The 16,262-nt window shown below is 60.7% G+C and overlaps 1 protein-coding gene across 2 annotated transcripts; it reads right to left on the bottom strand.

Moving 5' to 3' along the window:
- Window positions 1–1,045: 1,045 nt before the first annotated feature.
- FADS6 (fatty acid desaturase 6) lies at window positions 1,046–6,871 on the bottom strand. 2 transcript variants are annotated; one of them, XM_009474131.2, is made up of 8 exons: window positions 6,667–6,871; window positions 6,062–6,426; window positions 5,132–5,298; window positions 4,440–4,620; window positions 3,375–3,562; window positions 2,616–2,795; window positions 1,464–1,598; window positions 1,046–1,302 (listed from the first exon to the last, which is right to left on the bottom strand). In XM_009474131.2, exons 2-8 carry the CDS (start codon window positions 6,420–6,422, stop codon window positions 1,123–1,125), a joined length of 1,392 nt encoding a protein of 463 aa, XP_009472406.2. In that variant the 5' UTR covers window positions 6,423–6,426; window positions 6,667–6,871; the 3' UTR covers window positions 1,046–1,122. The 2 variants fall into 2 exon arrangements, with proteins under 2 accessions (XP_009472406.2, XP_087607106.1); XM_087750980.1 differs by having other exon boundaries at window positions 1,176–1,598; window positions 6,667–6,842.
- Window positions 6,872–16,262: the final 9,391 nt, after the last annotated feature.

Genomic DNA, 16,262 nt, shown 5'->3' with positions numbered 1-16,262 from the left:
CCCGGGCCCCAGCCCAGGATAAATCAGTAATTCCCTATTTCTGATGCCAAAGGGGTCACACTGGATGGAGCCAGGCCCAGTTTTTCCCATCTGCGAGCCTGGATTTGCTACACAGGGACACGCCGTGGCCACCCCGGCCCCAGCCTCATGTCACAGCGGCCACATGGGGACCCTTCTCCGGTGGGTGTGAGGATGTCCCCGCACTTGGTGATGGAGAACAGGGTACGTGATGCCCATGGGAAGGCAAACACCATGGGCTGCCCTCTGCAACCCTCGCCCTGCCACGGGCCAGGACCAGGGCAGAGCATCCCTGTGCCTCGGGACACATTTGAAACGCGGAGCCTTATAAATCCCAGTTTTGAGGCTGGGGGGGGTCCTGCCCTGGTGGGGGGACAGCACAAATCAGGGATTGAAACCCAAGGCTCAGAGCAAAGCCTCGCAATGCCCAGGGCCAGCACCGACTCCTGCGCTGGTCCCACTTGAGCTAGTTGTCTTCTCTGCTGCCAGCTCCCCACCGTGACGCTGGGCTGGACTTTGTCATCAGTCTTTGTTTGGGACAGCGGAGTGCCCCGGGAAAGCCAGGCACGTCATCGCGGAGGGGCTGGAACCGGCCACGTGAGCATCCCACCCACTGGCAGCGGCTCAGTGGGCTGAGTTCACCCTCCCTAGGCAGGGAAAATCTCCCCAGCCCTGGAGCCCTGCCTGCCTCCAACACGCGATTCTCCTGCTAAACTCTTGCAATAGCAGCGATCACGTCTGGGGTCACCTCCCGCACCCCAAAACGGATACCCCACACGGGGCAAGGGTCTTTCCCCCAGCCCTGCCTCGAGCACTGCGCAATACCAGTACGACTTGCTCCAGCAATAAAACCCAGTAATAAAGAAGATCCACTTCAACATGTTAAGGCTGAATTTGCCAAATCATTGTTCCTAGAAGGGACTGACTTACCCCAAAGTCAGGCAAAGCACAGGCAGCAGTGACACAACCCCCTCCCCACAATCCGCTCCTTTCCTGAGCCCCCGACCACACGTTTGCAGCCCCTTCCTACAGACCCCGGCGGTTCTTAGCCGGGAACCAGCTCCGGATGCCCCGGGCACGGTGCCGCATCCCCAGCCGCATCCCCTATGGTCCTGCTGCAGGGAGGCCCCCGCCAGCAGACCGGGGCTTCCCCTCCCCAGGCATGAAAGCAGAGAGGATAAAACTAAGCCCTGGCTGGGAATAACTTGGGGGGGGACCCCACTTTTCCGTCCCTGGCGTCGCACTGCCCAGCTCTCCTCCCGCAGTGGCTCCATGCATCGTCATCTAGCCAAAAGCAAGACATCAGGGAGAGATGTTTCCTACGCGATGGCTTTATGGAGGTGTGTGTCTGCGTAGCCCCCCTCCTGCTGACACCATCCCTGCCGCAAGTCCCCGTGGGAAGCAGCCCCCCGAGTCCCAGGGCCCCGTCCTCACTGGATGCCCACCAGCTCCGTTATGGGGGGAGCATGGACCATCAGCTCCTCGTATCTCTGGAGGAAGAGCTGGAGCCTGGAGGCGTAGGTGTCCTCGTTGTACGGCAGCTTCTTCTGCTTCAGGTACTGGGAGACGATGGGTTTGATCTGCAAAGGCAAAGGCAGAGTCACCTCTGTGTGGGATATCCCGGTGTTTGTACAACGTTCCCAGCCTGAGGCATCACCAAAATCCCCGCGAGGTGCCCAGAAAACCCATCCCACATGCCTGAAACAGGGCTGGAGAAGGCAGCACCAGCTATAACATCTTTGCCATGAAAATTAAGATGAAGGCGGTTTCTAATTGTAGCAACGTGGGGAGTTGACCCTGGCAAAACGCCTTTGCAGGGCTCCGGATTAGGAGAGATGCCCTAATGAGGCTTTTAATGAGGGCCAGCCACGCATGCTCGTCACTTGCACCCATAGTTATCCCCACGTGCCCACACAGCCGGCTCGGCGGCGGGGCTGGGAGGCTGCCACCAACTTAATTACCCCTGTCCTGCAACACACCTTGCAGGAGGCACGTCCTACCAGCCCCGCGAGCTCAAGCAAAGGGCACGACCCAAAACCCACTGGTGCTCCCGCTCCCTCTATTCCTGTTACTTAATTTTGACCCCAACTTGAGACTGAAAATAAGTGCTCAGTATTAAATGAGTGGAGATCCCGTGCTGAAGGGCAGCGCACAGACCTGCCTTGGGATCTCCTCAATCCGGGTCAGTGCTCAGAGCTCATGTTTTGAACACAGCCCACACCTCAGAACAACAAGTAAGGGCAGAACCGAAATTACAGGGAGATTTGCCTGGATGCCAGCTGAAACGAATGCCAGACTGCACAGCACTGGAGGTGCTTTCCCAAAGGAAGAACTGGGAGGATCCCGGATCACTGTGAGGCTGCTGCAGGCTGGAATTGGGATCAGGGGAAGGAGCAGGGAGTGGAAACCCGGGAGAAACAGGAGTGGGGATGGAGGGAGGTGGGTTAGGGGCTGTTGCAAAGCAGCGAGAGGTCTCTAGCACGGGGGGAGAAGCGCAGAGAGGTCTGGTGGCAGGGAGAGGAGGTGGTGGGGAGATGGATGGTCTTGTTCCTGTGTCACCTCCCCACACGCTCGTCCACGCCGCGGGGCCGTCTCACCTTCAGGCACATGTTGTCGGAGAGGCTGGGGAAGAGGTGATGCTCCACGTGGCAGCTGATGAGCGAGTGGCCGAAGGACCAGTCGAGCAGGGCGTTGCGGGGCAGGTTGAGGACGCCCAGGCTCATCAGGTGGATCCGCTTGGGTTTCCGATCGGCCGCGAACATGGGGAGGCCGATGTGCTGTGGGACAGGGAGGGGGGGACCCCATAGCACCCACCAGCCCCCCGGCCCCTCACCGGCAGAGCAAGCCGCAGCTCCAGCCGTGCAAGGGCACGAAGGCACCGGCCAGACTGAGCCACATTTTGGGGTTTGGCTGCCAACCCCAGCACTGGGTTCGTCCATAAAGTCACTCCATCCTGCACTCATCTGCCCACAGAGCCACTGAGGAGCACCCGGGCTCTGTCCCCCAACCCACCCACGCCGTGTGCCACCAGCCTCCCTCCAAACCAGGACCTGCGATACCAGCTGCACATACATGTGCAAACACACCAGCCCCCCAGTCCCACAAGCCACCGCAGAGGACATCACCCTCCAGCCCTTCGCACCCATCTGCCCTGACGTTCTCCTGTGGCCACCACCGTCCACCCCAGCACCACCAGCCTGACCTCCCCACGATGACATCGGCATGAGAGAGGTGACAACCGAGGCCACTCGCCTTAAGCTGACACAAGCTCCAGCCAGCAGCGTCAGGGCCATGTCCCCGGCGCCGGGTGGTGGCTGGCCTGTCTCCAGCACCATCGGGACATCTCAGGTCTCTACCTGGAATATGTTGACGTGGATGTAGGGGTGGGCCAGGAGGGAGCGGGTGAGCAGCATGCAGAGCAGGGCGGACCATGGCGACTGGAAGCCCGAGACACGGAGCAGCAACCAGTAATGGCAGTAAAGACCCAGAAACATGCAGCAGAGGGTCCGGAGAGCTGCTTTCCACTCCACATTCCTCAACAAATCTGTGCAAGGAAGAAAAGGCAGCAAATGGGCAAGGTTTTGGTGCTTCCCCACCACTGCTGCTCCAGCGGCCAGGCTGCCCGGCATGCTGACGAACCTGAAGCCCATCCCATTCTTCCTCATCCTCCAGGCTGGCCCAAACCCCCCAGCCCTGCTGACCTGCTGGTTTTTGGGGCTGGGGCCCGGAGCCCGCCCAGGGCAGTGCCCTGTGGGCTGCAGCCCCGGCAGAGGCTCCAGACGTGCATCATCACATGGGGATTTGGCTGCATCTTCATTTCTTACAACTTGCCAAGTCATCATCTGTGCTTTTGGCATTGTCCAGAGCTGTGTGTTCAGCCCAACAGCCTGGGCTTCCTCAGCCTCTTACTATTTTCGGGGCTCTTCTCCCCAGTCGTTTCCTGGCACCATTATTTCCCCTGAGCCACCGTGTTGTCTGCCCGAGCTCATTGCGTCCCAGCCCCCAGAGACCCCCATGCCTCCACCCCATACATAGTGAGCAAACGCACCCCGTGCGATGCTCTGACCAGCCAGAGACCTACGTGCAACGCTGAACCCTGCTACGGCCAAGGGTCTGAATTACAGGGAAGCAAATTTGGGGCGCTTTGGGCTCATGATGACTTTTGCCAGAGCTTTCAACTCTTGACCCAACATAGGAAAATGTGAAGCGTTTCTGAGCACCAGCAGAAAGGAGAGATGCAGTAGATGCCTTCCCTGGAGCAGGTGAGGCATTGCCTGCCTTCACTGCAGCCCTGTGTCACACCGTGGGCTGGTGTAGTCAACGTGATGCCTCCAAAGCAGGACCCTTTGGTGGGGTGAGACCTGGACAGTAACGAGCTCACCAGACCCAACACCCCATCCCAAGGCGGCTGGGACACGTACCAAGAGCAACCAGAGGGGTTATGATGGGCACCGCGAGAGGCGCGATGAACATGTAGATGTAGCGGTTCAGGAAAGGAAGCTTCCAGGTGCTGGAGTCCCCCAGGCCGATGACATTGGTGTAGCCGTGGTGGATCTTCACGTGGTTGTAGGTGGCCTGCTCGGCCGTGAAAGCTGAACAGAGCTGGGAGGGAAGAGAAAGGGGTTGGCGATGCCAACAGCCACGGTGCCAGGGTCGGGCACTGCCTGGCTTGGGCTCATGGGAGAGGCACCCAGGGGCGATGCACTGCACGCAGGGAAGCTGCTCTGCCCCCCACAGCCTCCAAACCAGTCTAGAAATGGAATTCTTAAACACTGAAAACCATTTCCACCATTCCCTGTAACACATTATCCTGCTCTGCAGCCCCGTGGCCAAGGGGAGCGACACAAAACCCCACAGCCCAGCACATCACAGGGGCTGTCCCCAGCCAGGGGCTCACCCCCAGCCCCGCCGCCTCCAGGCAAAGCCCCACAAGCAGGGATGTTCCTGGTGCTCCCTGGGGTAGCATTTTCATTTAACTCTCCTGCACGTGGGTCAGGAAGGTTTTGGATACATCTTGGTCTCTGGTGGCTGTTCCTGAAGGACTTGGGGTGCTGGCAAGGTGCTGATGGGGTTTTTGGGGGGCCTGCCACCTGAACTCTGTGTCTCCGCTCACCTCGATGAAGAAGATGGCCCACACTTTGCCCCAGGACTTGGACTCAGTCAAGGCGTTGTGGCTGGCCAGGTGGCTGCCCTTCACGGTCAGGGTGTGATGCACCACGCCGAGGGTGAGGACACCCACCAGGAAAGGGACGGCCTCGGCTGACCGCAGGCACAGGAACCCTGCGGAGAAACCAGCCAAGCAGGAGCTCAGCCACGCACAAGTGCCGCAGCCCTCCTCGCTGGGCTCGAGGTGTTGCTACACCCAAACATGCCAGCCACTACCCTAAACTTGTTTTTCAGATGTAGTTACAAGTACTTAAACTGCCCGAGCTGGAAAGCTTTCCTCCGCACTGTCCTGCACGGCCGGACCAGCCATGCTCGCCATCGTGCTGAAGGTTTGGCCACTTCCAGCTGCGATGGCACCAGGCGCTGCTGGTGCCAGGTCCCATCCCGCAGCTCCGGCTGGAATCCCGCTGGTGACAAATACAACCCTACCAGGATTTCAGCATCCCCAGGAGTTCAAAAGCAAGAGAAGGCACCAGCTGCAGCTTGCCAACCATGCTGCTGGAGCCCTGTGCTCCCCCATGCCCCCCTGCACCCGTCACGGCCATCGTCACCAAAATCTCCAGGGTTTCCCTGTCCCGCCATGGGGCACGGATGGGGCATGTCATTCCCTGTTCTGCTCTGTGCCCATCTGCCCGGGCACCATCCCCTCACCCCAGGCTCTATCCCAGGTGCCACCGTCACCTGCTGTGACCCCAGCAGGGTCAGGGCGCCCCATGGCACGGGATGAAGGCGTTACTGTGGCTTTGTTGCAGGCTTAATATGCTGCTAATAGGCTTCTCGCGCAAATGAAGTTGCACCACTGATGCAAAATCCATGAGGAGGAGGTGAGACCCCCCCGGGACCCCCAGCCACGGTCTGGGGGTGCTGAGCCGGTTACCTGCCGGGAGCAGGAGGAAGCTGCAGGTGAGGATGCTGATGTCCACGCCGTGCCGGTCCCACCAGCTGCTGCTCTTCACCACCTTCTGCACCAGCTCCGAGAGCTCGGCCATCAGGGCTTCCTCGCGCTGCCCCGGCTCCTGCCCCGCTCGCTGCGGGGCCCCCCCGGGGGTCACGTCCCCGTCACCCAGCGCCGGCCCCGGCTCCCAGCCCTCTGCCATCGCCTCCGTCCTGCTGCCGTCGGGAGCTGGCATGCTCCGGGGCGGGGGGTCCCCCATCCCCCCGAGCTGGGGGGTACTGCTGACCTCGCCGTTGACCCGCTGTCCCCTCCACCTCGCCGAGTCCCCATCCTCCAGCGGCATCTCCCTGCCGAGCAGAGGCCACGCAGGGTAGGGGAGCACCCACAGGGGAGCACCCACAGCACCCCGACCCGCTGCAGACGGCCTTTCTGGCTCCTGCTGCCGCCGAAGGACATGGGAAGGGCAGGGATGGAAAAAATAAACAACCCGAGGAGGACGCAGCCAGCGGAGACAGCAGCAGAGCCACCCAGCCTCCCACCCTGGGGACACCCCGGCCACCACCCGGCCACCGCAGCCCCCTACTCACGCCAGCCCTGGCACAGCGGCTCTCCCGACGTTGGCCGTTTCGGGGCAGCCGGCCAGCCCGTGCGGCACTGCACACCGGTGCTGTGCAGCAGTGATTTGGAGAAGGGAGGAGCAGGGGAAGACGGGGAGGAGGGCGAATGCAGATTAGCGATGGCAATAATCCGCCTTGGTGGCCCATTTCGGGGAGCAGCCATCGCGGTGGGGCCATGGGGAGGACACTCGGCCGAGGTCACAGGGAGGCAAGGGCAGGCGGAGGAGGGAAGGAGCGGAAAAAAGATGGAGAAATGCAGTGGAAACGCTGGAAGCGAAGGAGCCGAGTGCCAGAAATAGCCCCGAGAAACCCAAGCGGAGCACCGAGGATGGGGATAGGGTTTCACTTCTGCCGGGGAGCAGCAGCAAATGTTGCCCGTCCCGCGAGGGAACCGTTTTGGGGAGAAAAACGGCCTTTTTCACAGCAAGGAGCAGGCTGCGTGAAGGAGGGGGCAGTGCACGGCTGCGCGGCCGCCTGCCTGCGCCTGCCTGCCTGCCCAAACTGCTGCTGCGGAGCTGCTTGGCACCCTCCTCTGTGCCGGGGGCGGGGGGGGGGGCGCTGAGCCCAGGGGCACCCGCAGGGGACCCGGTCACCCCAAATCTGTGCCCAGCAGCCATGGCACCCAGCCCTGACCCCCACAGGCTCCCTCATCTCTACTGGGCTGTTTTCAGGAATTTTGTAAGAAAGTCCTCCCTTTTCCATCGCTGCTTCCCAACTGATCACCCAGGCACCCCGAAAGCTTTGGGGATGCCTGTGCGCAGATCAGCACCTCCTGAGCCCCATTTGTTTATGGAGGAAGGCAAAAACCACATCACTTCTTGCTGGGGAGTTGGATTTCTTCTTGTTTTGTTATTTCTCCTAACCAAAAACCAAATCAGCTCAACTGATCCACCAAAACCTTGATGACACTATCTAGCAAATCCATAGACAAGGCAGGTTTGCTATACCCATTACTGGGGTACCCCAGCCCCAAACTGGGACAGGCTCAGTGCCTCCGGTAACAGCACATCACTGCAGCAACCTGTGGGGAAGCAAACCTCGCACCCAAGTTGCACCAAGCCCCAGGGAATTGTCATCGTACCCTGGAAAAAAACTAATAAAAATTAAAAAAAAAAAAAAATCACACCTCCTGCAAAGGGGGCAGAGCCGCGGGTGCGTTAGAGACCTGCCGAGGTTTCATTTCTGCTGTAAGAGCTTGTATTACGAAAGATCGTTTCCAGAGCCAGGGACACTAACGATTTAAAGCTGCATTTGAAGCCCAGCAAGCTGCAGGGGTGGCTGCAGCCGACCAGGTCCGTGATTCATCCCGATACGCAGCGCAGCTTTCGTCACCCGCTCGTTAGCGAGGGATGCCCGCAGCCAGGGAGAGCACCCATGGGTGCTGCCAGGCCACGGAAGGTGGGTGTCAGATCCGAAGGGTACATCAGGTGGTGCTGCTGGGTCCACTCCTGTCTGGTGCCTTCTCTGCCTTCATCTCACCTAGGATGTCACTGCGAGGGACGGTGGCAGCACGGTGACAAAGCCCTGCTCCGAGGGCGCCGGGCTGCCCTTCGGCAGGGCCAAAGGTGAGCGGTGGTGGAGCTGCCGTTGCACAAGTGGAGAACGGGGCAGAACTGGTTATGTGGTGGTGGCCAAGGAGGAGGAGGAGGCAATCAGCCCCACATCCAAGACCAACATGAGCCGTCAGGATCCCACCACAGCTGGTGGCGAGCGTGCCGGTGTGCACAGGCAGAGGCAGGCGCGTGGCATCTCTTGGTCCCGTGCTGCTGCTGGGACCAGAGACCACCTGGGAGAAGAGAAGAAATAGTGGGTTGGAAACCACACGGGAGAGGCTGAGTTTTGGCTTCTGGGGAAACGTGTCAAACCCGTAAGAGCCTCTTGCTTCGAGCTGCAGCAAAGGTGGGATTCACGATGCCCATGGAGGAGAAGCAGCCATAAGGAGAGTCTGCAAAGCTGTAAGGAGGGCCAGAAAGTTCAGGGTTGTAGCCCTGAATCTGCTTCCTTGCAGAGCTCCATTTTTGAAAGAAACTTTTAAACCCCAATTCACACCTGATTTTCCACCATGCAGAGGCCAAGCCATGCAGTCTTACTGACCCCACTAAGATCTTAGGGATGAAAGCAAACGCTGGCTTGGCCCTTGCACTGTGGGTGCAAACATCTCCAATTTAACAGGAAAACCACGTTAAGGACTCAGAAATCCTTCGGCACAGCAGGGCGGCCGGAGGGGATCAGCGTAATCCCCGGAGGAGCGAGCTCTTGCCGGCGGCTGCCAACCCTGCGGCCGTCCCTCACCCTGGGCAGCACGGGGGTCCCACGAGCAGACCCTGCTGCCTCCACAGGCAGCTGCCAGCCCCGATGAGGGAGCCCCGGGGATCAGGCACCCACCCTTGCCCTCGTCCAACCTCCAGCCCCTCTGCCCCCAGGGCTGGGCTCAGTCAAAGGCCAAATCTGGCCCCCAGTGAGGTCCTCCCACGTCACTGCTCTCAAATGGGGTAAAATGGGCCATTTTAGCATGGCACAAGGGCACACGTGCCAGGCTGGCAGGACCCAGTGGGCTGCAAGCGCTCCCCTCTGTTCCCCCAGGGTTCCCCCAGGGTTCCCCCAGCCCGTGGGGCAGAGCCCCCTGCAGCCCCCAAAGGGGCCATTCCCAGCCCCAAATCCAGGAGCTGCTTGCAAAAGTTGCAGTATTTGCAGCCCAGGGCTGTGGTGGGGGGCAGAGCCCCCCTGGCAGCCCCTCCATCCCTGCGGCCACCCTCCCTGCGCACCCTCTTCCTCCTCCAGGGGAGGAAGGAGCAGGCTGCAGGGGCTGGCAATGAGGCTGCCTCAGCCAGACACCCCAAAACCACTGTTCCCCCCAGCATCACTGGCGCTGCAGAGATTTGCTTTTTAATACCTGGGTTTGAGTGGGGTCCCTCACCTCTTTCAGGCCAAGCACATTTGGGTAATTAACTTAATGAGGGATTAATTACCACCATCCCCTCCTCAGCAGGGAGAGCTTAAGCACCGTCCTCTTTTCCTTTTGGGATCTGGCAGAGCCACAGGGTCCTCAAGAAGGAGAAATTTGTGGGGTTTAACACCTCACCCCAACCCTCTCCCTGAGCCCGATGGCCGAGCGAGGAGCTCCATCTGCAGGCAAAGCCCTGTCTCCATCACCCCCGAAAGCAGCTCCGTCCCCCCAAATTCAGGCCCTGGCACAAGGGTGCTTGGCACATCCCGGGCTCCATGGCCGAGCGGCTCCCGTGGCCGCTGCCAAGCCGGGAGCTCGGCACCGGCCCCCGCTCACCCGCTCACCCACCCACACCGGGGCTGCCCCACGGCCAGCCGGGGCACCCCAAACCTCCATCTCTGGGGCTTTGGGGTGAGGAAGGAGCGAAGGACGAGCTCGGGAGCCTCGGGGCAGGCACCAGAGGGAGTCACAGCTCTGTGCAACGGCTGCTCTCGCTGTCATTTTGCCAAAAGCATGGGATGCTCAGCCCTGGGCTGGTGGGCTCCCAAAAGGCGAGACCCGTCCTGATCCGTGCACCTCGGTGGGTGCCAGGGGTGGCACAGACACCCACCCCCAGCCCGTGGGCTGCAACGTCCCCTCCCAGGGACGAAGACTCCCTCCCCAGGGTCCTTGTCGCAGCGGTGCCAGGCTGGGACGGGGCTGGCAGGGTGGCGAGATGCCAGATCTGGCCAGGGCCATTCGGTCGTCCACATGCTCGCAGCCCCGCTGGGACGTGGCGAGGCCACACTTTTAACCTTAAATAAATACTTCCCCAGGACGTCTTGCTGTTTGCAGGGCACAAACAACCACTTCGGGCAAAGGAAAACTTCCCGCTCGTGCTCAGCAGCTCCGGGAAGAAACTGGATCCCAGTGCCGGCTAATCTGGCTGATCTGTTTGCGCCAGCCAGCGTGGCACAGACCAGACGGCAGCGAGATGGGGCAGGCAAAGCCGCGCTGCCCTGTCCTGGGTCGTGCACGGGCTGCCGGGAAGGCACCGCGGATGGAGGCTGCTGGTCTCATCTGGGGTCTGTGTTGGTCCAACGCCACCTCATGATGCCCCAGCACCTCGGGAGGAAAGCGGCCGAACGGCAGAGCCCCACAAAGGGCATTGCCCAGCTAGAAAGGGGGTGCAAGGCCCACACCCCCAGTGTCATTCACACCATCTTTGCATCGCTGCCATATCTTCCTCGTCCCTGTTTGACGCCCGGACGGGTGCTGGGGGGTGGCACGTAGGGAATTGCTCTGCTAAACCTCAATGATGTTCACCCCGGGGTGTGAAGAGCCGGGATTTACCTGCCAGCAGCAGCCGGGTATGGAGACGTCAGCTTAGCTCCTCCATGCTGCAAGCTTTAGGGGCCACACGGCACAGCAGGACCTGAGCCCTCCTGGCTCCGGCGTCAGGATGATGGTCCTCCACGTCATGGCCAGGCCAGTGTGCTGCAGGGATGGACCACGAGCATCCCCCGCTTGCAGAGCGGGGACAGACCCACAGGACTGCCTGTGCAGAGCGGCAGGCTCCTCCTTGCGTGGGGTCAGACACATGCCTGGTATCAGCTACAGCACAGAGGGGACATAACCACCTTCCTTCTCTTTTCAGTAGCCATCTGCAAACACAAGAACCCACAAGCCTAGGGACAAGCCCCGGGTCTAAGTCCCTGCCTTCCCCAGGCTGCAGGACCAGGTGAGACCCACAGCAGAGGATGGTGCAGGACATTTATTCAAAGCCATTTGCACAGAAAGACCAAACCCAGCACAAAACCTGGCCCCGAGCCCTCAGACATTGCTCCCCAGGGCTCAAAGCCACAGAACCAAAACCCATCCCTGCCTATGAGCACCCCAAATCCCCCCCAGGGACTCACTGCGTATCCCTCACCGGTCCTTTGGCCATCACCGCCAGAATAGCCTGATACCGTACCCAGACAGCGTTTTCAGTTTTATATATCAGCAGTGAATAAAGCAGTTGTCATCCACCCCCTGCTCCAGCCTGGCTTAATTTCCAAAGCCTGGCTGGAGGTGTCAACTAATCACAGACTTCCTCCACTTAGCAGCTCAGGGCGAAGGTAATCACTGGTTTGGGTGCATCTGCTCTTGCCCCAACCGAAACTGCTTGCCCCCACCCCTCGGTCCCTGGCGTCACCGCCTGGCCAGGTGTTACCCAACGCAGGCGCATGGCGGAGATGCCGCGGGCTCCGTCCCGCTCTGCTTCCAAAATGCCAAGCCTGCCGCCGGCGGTGCCACGAAGGGATGGCTGAGCCCTCTCGCCCACTGGCCCGGCAGCTCTTTTGTGACCCTGGAGGGCTGGGGGGCCCCGGCCCGGTGGCAGTGGGTCCCCAAGAGGGAACAGGCCATTGCTCCAGTGCCGGTCATCAGCCAGTGATTGGAAAGATGCTCCTGGGCACAACACTGCAACCCCAGTCCTCAAAAATTAAATACAATTTCCCTTGTAACCATGGCACTGCCCAACCCCAGACCCCCTCGCTCCCAGGTGCCCTCCCAGTCCCCAGACCAGAGCCACCGGGGCCAGCCACGCATGTGTCCCCGCGGGCAGGCACCCGACCCGGCAGCTCCCCGGCAGCCGCCCACACGAAACTTTTACCGCTCGGCACAGGCAGGGTAACTCCAGGCTCCATCCTCTGCCCTCTCTAGGAAAGAGGTTTCCAGCCTCCTTGGCACGTGGCAGTGTAAGGATGGAGGACGAGGACCCCAGCGAGGTTGTGCCAGGGACGGCACTAGCCGGCACTTGCTGCCTCAGGCTGATCCGCAGCCGAGCAAGGACCATTTGCCAGGGTGGCTCAGTGCCACTGTCCACAGCTGCTTTTCGGGGCCAGGTCTCCCCGCCAGCTCCCACCACCAGCTTTGCAGGCCAGAAGGGAAAGGGGCTGGGAGGGAGGGTAAGGCTTGGCACCAAGACCCTTTTGCCTACTCCCCCAGGAGTATTTGGACACACTCTGGTGGGGCTGTTGCGTTTGCCCAGTTTAAGAAACCAGAGCTAAGCTGGGCACAGACCAGTACCTGTGTCTTGTCTCCGTCGCTGCTCTTTGTGGGATCAGGAGATGCTGAATTCACGGAAACCAGCAATTCCTGTAAGACAGAAAGCTCCCTGCTCATTAAGAAGGCCATGCACGGCTTTAATCGGCAAGAGGAGGGGTTGCACGATGCTGTCCCTGCACCTGGGATGGGCGCTGCCCTCCACCGGGCACGGGATCGCACTCTGCCCCAGCATCGGCTCTGCCCCAGCATGGCGGGTTGGTACCACCCCGGGTGCAAACAGCAATTGGGTGCTGCTGTCCCCGGGCAGGTGCCCGTTCCCTCACCGCTCCGGCCGGAGGGGAGGCGAGGGCAGCCGGGGCCGTGACGTAACCCGCTGTGCCCGGGAGGCAGTGCCTGGAAGGGAGTGAGCCACCCAGCCGGCGTGGGAATCCAATGCGCTGTGTCACTCCTTCAGGCTGGAAATTTGGTCGGGAGCCAAAGGGCTGCCTAAATCCAGCCGGACTCCAAGAACGCACCCCCGTCTTCCCAGGTCTTGCACGGCCGTAACCTACTTCCCTGCTTTTGGCTGCTGCGGGGAGGTGATGGTTGAGCCAAGGGGGCCGGGGAGAGGGTCTGCTGTCCCAGCTCCATCAGACACAGACGGGCTCCATCTCCCTGCCAGGCTTGGGGACGCAGCCAGCCGATAACCGTGTGTCTGCCCTGCCCATTACACATGGGGCAGACCCAGCCCCGGGCAAGGGGGACTGGCTTTCTGGGGCTGAACTGCCCCGAGCCCACCTGCCCCGGGAAAGAGCCCATCCTTCCCGGTGGGCACGGGCAGCCACCGTGCTGAGGGCAGTTTTTGTTTCTTCTTCAAGGTGAGTGGCCAGATGCACCCTGCCAGCCAGAGGGATAACTCACACACTGCCTGGCAGTTATTTCATCAGCACGGCCGGACCAATAAAACCAGTTAGCTTGGAAAAACAGGGCCTCTTCTAATGATACCTTTGGAGCAGCAGTGCTCCGGATCTCAGTCCACCAAGGGAATATCTGGAGGAGCCCAGAGGAGGCTGCGGGTCGGCTCTGGCTGGCATGCGGCTGCATCCCCAACCTTGCCAGCAGCACCGGGTGAAGAAGCCGTCCCCCATCCCCAGCACCCCAAAAACTGGCATTTTGCAGCCTCCTAGGAAGACACAAACTCCAGGAAAGCTGCTAATCCTGCAACCGGTTTTGCCACAAAAGCAACGTCTTCCCAGCCCCATCGCTCCAGCTTTCCCCCTCCCACCTAGAGCCGTTGCAGGCAAATGCAAGGTGCTGCTCCTTAATCCCGGCCTGAGGAAGCAGGACCCACCCTGACCCAAGCAACCTTGCCAGTGCATTTTATTACTGACTTCGGCGAGACCCCGCTGGGATCGGGGTTAGCAGCAGCCGGAGCCTGCTGGCAGGAGGGCAAAGTGGGGCAAAGCGAAAGAGGGAGGAGGACCATGAAAAAAAAATAGGGCTTAGAATAGAAACCAGGTTAGGGCTAAACTGTGGGTGGCAGGAGCTGTCGTGGCAGGTAGAGCGGGCTGCTGCCACCAGTCCAGGGGACCTGGGGGCCTCGGAGCCATCCTCGCCATCCTCGCCATCCTCACTGAGTTTGCAGGGTTGCCAGTCCTCCAATTTTGGGCGTCACTGGGCTGGAGGGCACAGAGGGAGATGGGCTGAAGGGATGAGCCTGAGTGCAAAGAGAACAAGAGCTCAGCCCTAAAACCGTCCCTGCATCCCTCAAGGGCTCTCTTGGTCCATCGGATGGCCAGGGTTCGGGACTGCCCCTCCGGAGGGTCCTTGCTGCCCCAGGAGAGCCGCATGCGGGCAGCTGGACAGATTCCATGGAAACAGAGACTCAGATAGCAGTTCTGCAGAAAAAGTAGGGGTGGGTTTTTTTTCTCCTTTCTTCCTGAATGAGAAAAGAACAATCAACAATGAGCGAAGCTTGGCGCAAGGCGAGATAAGACCGACCTCCCACAGCCCTCGTGGCAGTGGGAGCAGTGTCACCGGGCACTCGGCACTGCCCGGACGGTTCCCCTGAAGGGCACAGAGGGCTCACGAGGTGCTGCCGGCACTGCCCCGGCACCCACCAGCCCGGGGAACCCACGGGTGGCCGGATCTGCCAGCAAATGCAGGAGCAATCCCCATGGCCATGTCCCCGGCTGGGCCGTGGCCAGCTGGAGCCAGGCAGGGAGCTGATAGTGGGATTTACCGAAGGAGGCCAGGGGCGGTTCTGGGAATGGGAATATCCTTGCTGCCCGGCACGAGCCCGCTTCCCGAGCAGGATGTGGTCTTCCGGCACGTTGAATAGGTGATGCCCCCAGAAAACCAGGCGATTTGCTGGAAAAAGGGTGACTAAGGCTTGTGTTTTGTTGTGAAAAGGGGTGAAACCAGGCCACCTGGAGTGGATGGAAAGTCTCCTTGGAGAACCCGGGGTTCAGCCTGTACATGGAGTGATGGTTTTCCCCAGCCCACAGCCCAGTTGTCACCCAGGACTTCACTCCATCTACTCCAGACTGGGAGAAAACTCGCTGTCAGCTGCGGCAAAAAACATCTCTACGACCTCCCTTTCCCATAGTGAAAAGTCCTGAGGTCAACAAAATGTCTTCTCCAGAAGACAAATCCACAACAATATCGTGAGTGGGCTCTCATGCCCATCCCCTGCCCCGCTGAAGCACCGGGTGCGGTGCCCTCAGCCCCTTGGGCCGGCTGTGCTGGTGGCAGGGCTGGTGGGGAGCCAGCGTGGGGAGGACTTTGAAGAGAGATGGCAAGTGCTGCCAGCTCCCCCTCCTTCTTTACACACCCAATAATTTTGGGGAAGAAACAGTGTAAAAAGGTGCTTTTTTTCAGCTTTCAGTCCCAACACGGCCTTATCCTGCTGTGAGGGTTGGGACAGCTCTTGGCATCATCTGTCCCTGGGCTGGTGAGAAAGGGAGCTTACAGTCCCCTTCAGAGAGGATGGCACCCATCCTGTGTCACCTTCTCCAGCCCCTGGTGTCCGTGGGATGCCCAGGGACCTCTTCATCCCACCCCGGCACAGAAAGCCACCCAGCAGGCACCCGCAGCGTCCAGCCCCTCCACCTCGCGCAGGGTCAAACCAGCTCCAGCTTGCGGACACTGTCCCCAGCTGCTGGGCTGGTCCTCCCCAGGGAAAGATGGTTTGAGCACGTGGCATTCCTGCCCGGTGGAGCTGAGCACAGCCCCGGGCCGGGTGAGTAACACCTTCGACTGGCTGCCTTGAATACCGGGGGTTGATCTATCACCCGGTGCTGGTGGGCAGGGAGGCGTGCTGTTCCGCTGGCACCCAGGGGCCCCTCTCGGCACCTCCAAAATGCCTCCTGGGGGGGATCAGGGAGCCTCTCCCTGCTCCTGTGAAGGAAGCTGACCCAGCTCAGCACCATGTCCCAGTGCCACCCAGGCTCCCTCTGCTCTTCTGTGCCCTCTCCCACCCACGCACTCCAAGCAAGTGGTCCCCACGGCCCCTGAGCCACCGGCCAGGGACCCTGCTGCCCTCCACCCCAACACGCGGCTCTTGGGCATGTGGGCACCACCAGACCATCTTCACCCCTCTCCAGGCTGG

This window comes from Nipponia nippon, unplaced genomic scaffold, assembly GCF_047370975.1.
Source record: "Nipponia nippon isolate SJK-2023a ecotype South Korea unplaced genomic scaffold, ASM4737097v1 scaffold_14, whole genome shotgun sequence".
Lineage (NCBI taxonomy): Eukaryota > Metazoa > Chordata > Aves > Pelecaniformes > Threskiornithidae > Nipponia > Nipponia nippon.
The sequence above is the reverse complement of the archived record's forward strand: the minus strand, read 5'-3'. Positions and strand labels throughout refer to the sequence as shown.

Coding starts and splice junctions, on each gene's coding strand:
- FADS6 (XM_009474131.2), bottom strand. CDS start 6,422: ATGCCGCTGGAGGATGGGGACTCGGCGAGGTGGAGGGGACAGCGGGTC. Junction 3,563..4,439: donor AACCCCTCTGGTTGCTCTTG/GTACGTGTCCCA, acceptor TTCCTTGCACAG/ATTTGTTGAGGAATGTGGAG. Junction 1,599..2,615: donor CCGACAACATGTGCCTGAAG/GTGAGACGGCCC, acceptor TTGCCTTTGCAG/ATCAAACCCATCGTCTCCCA.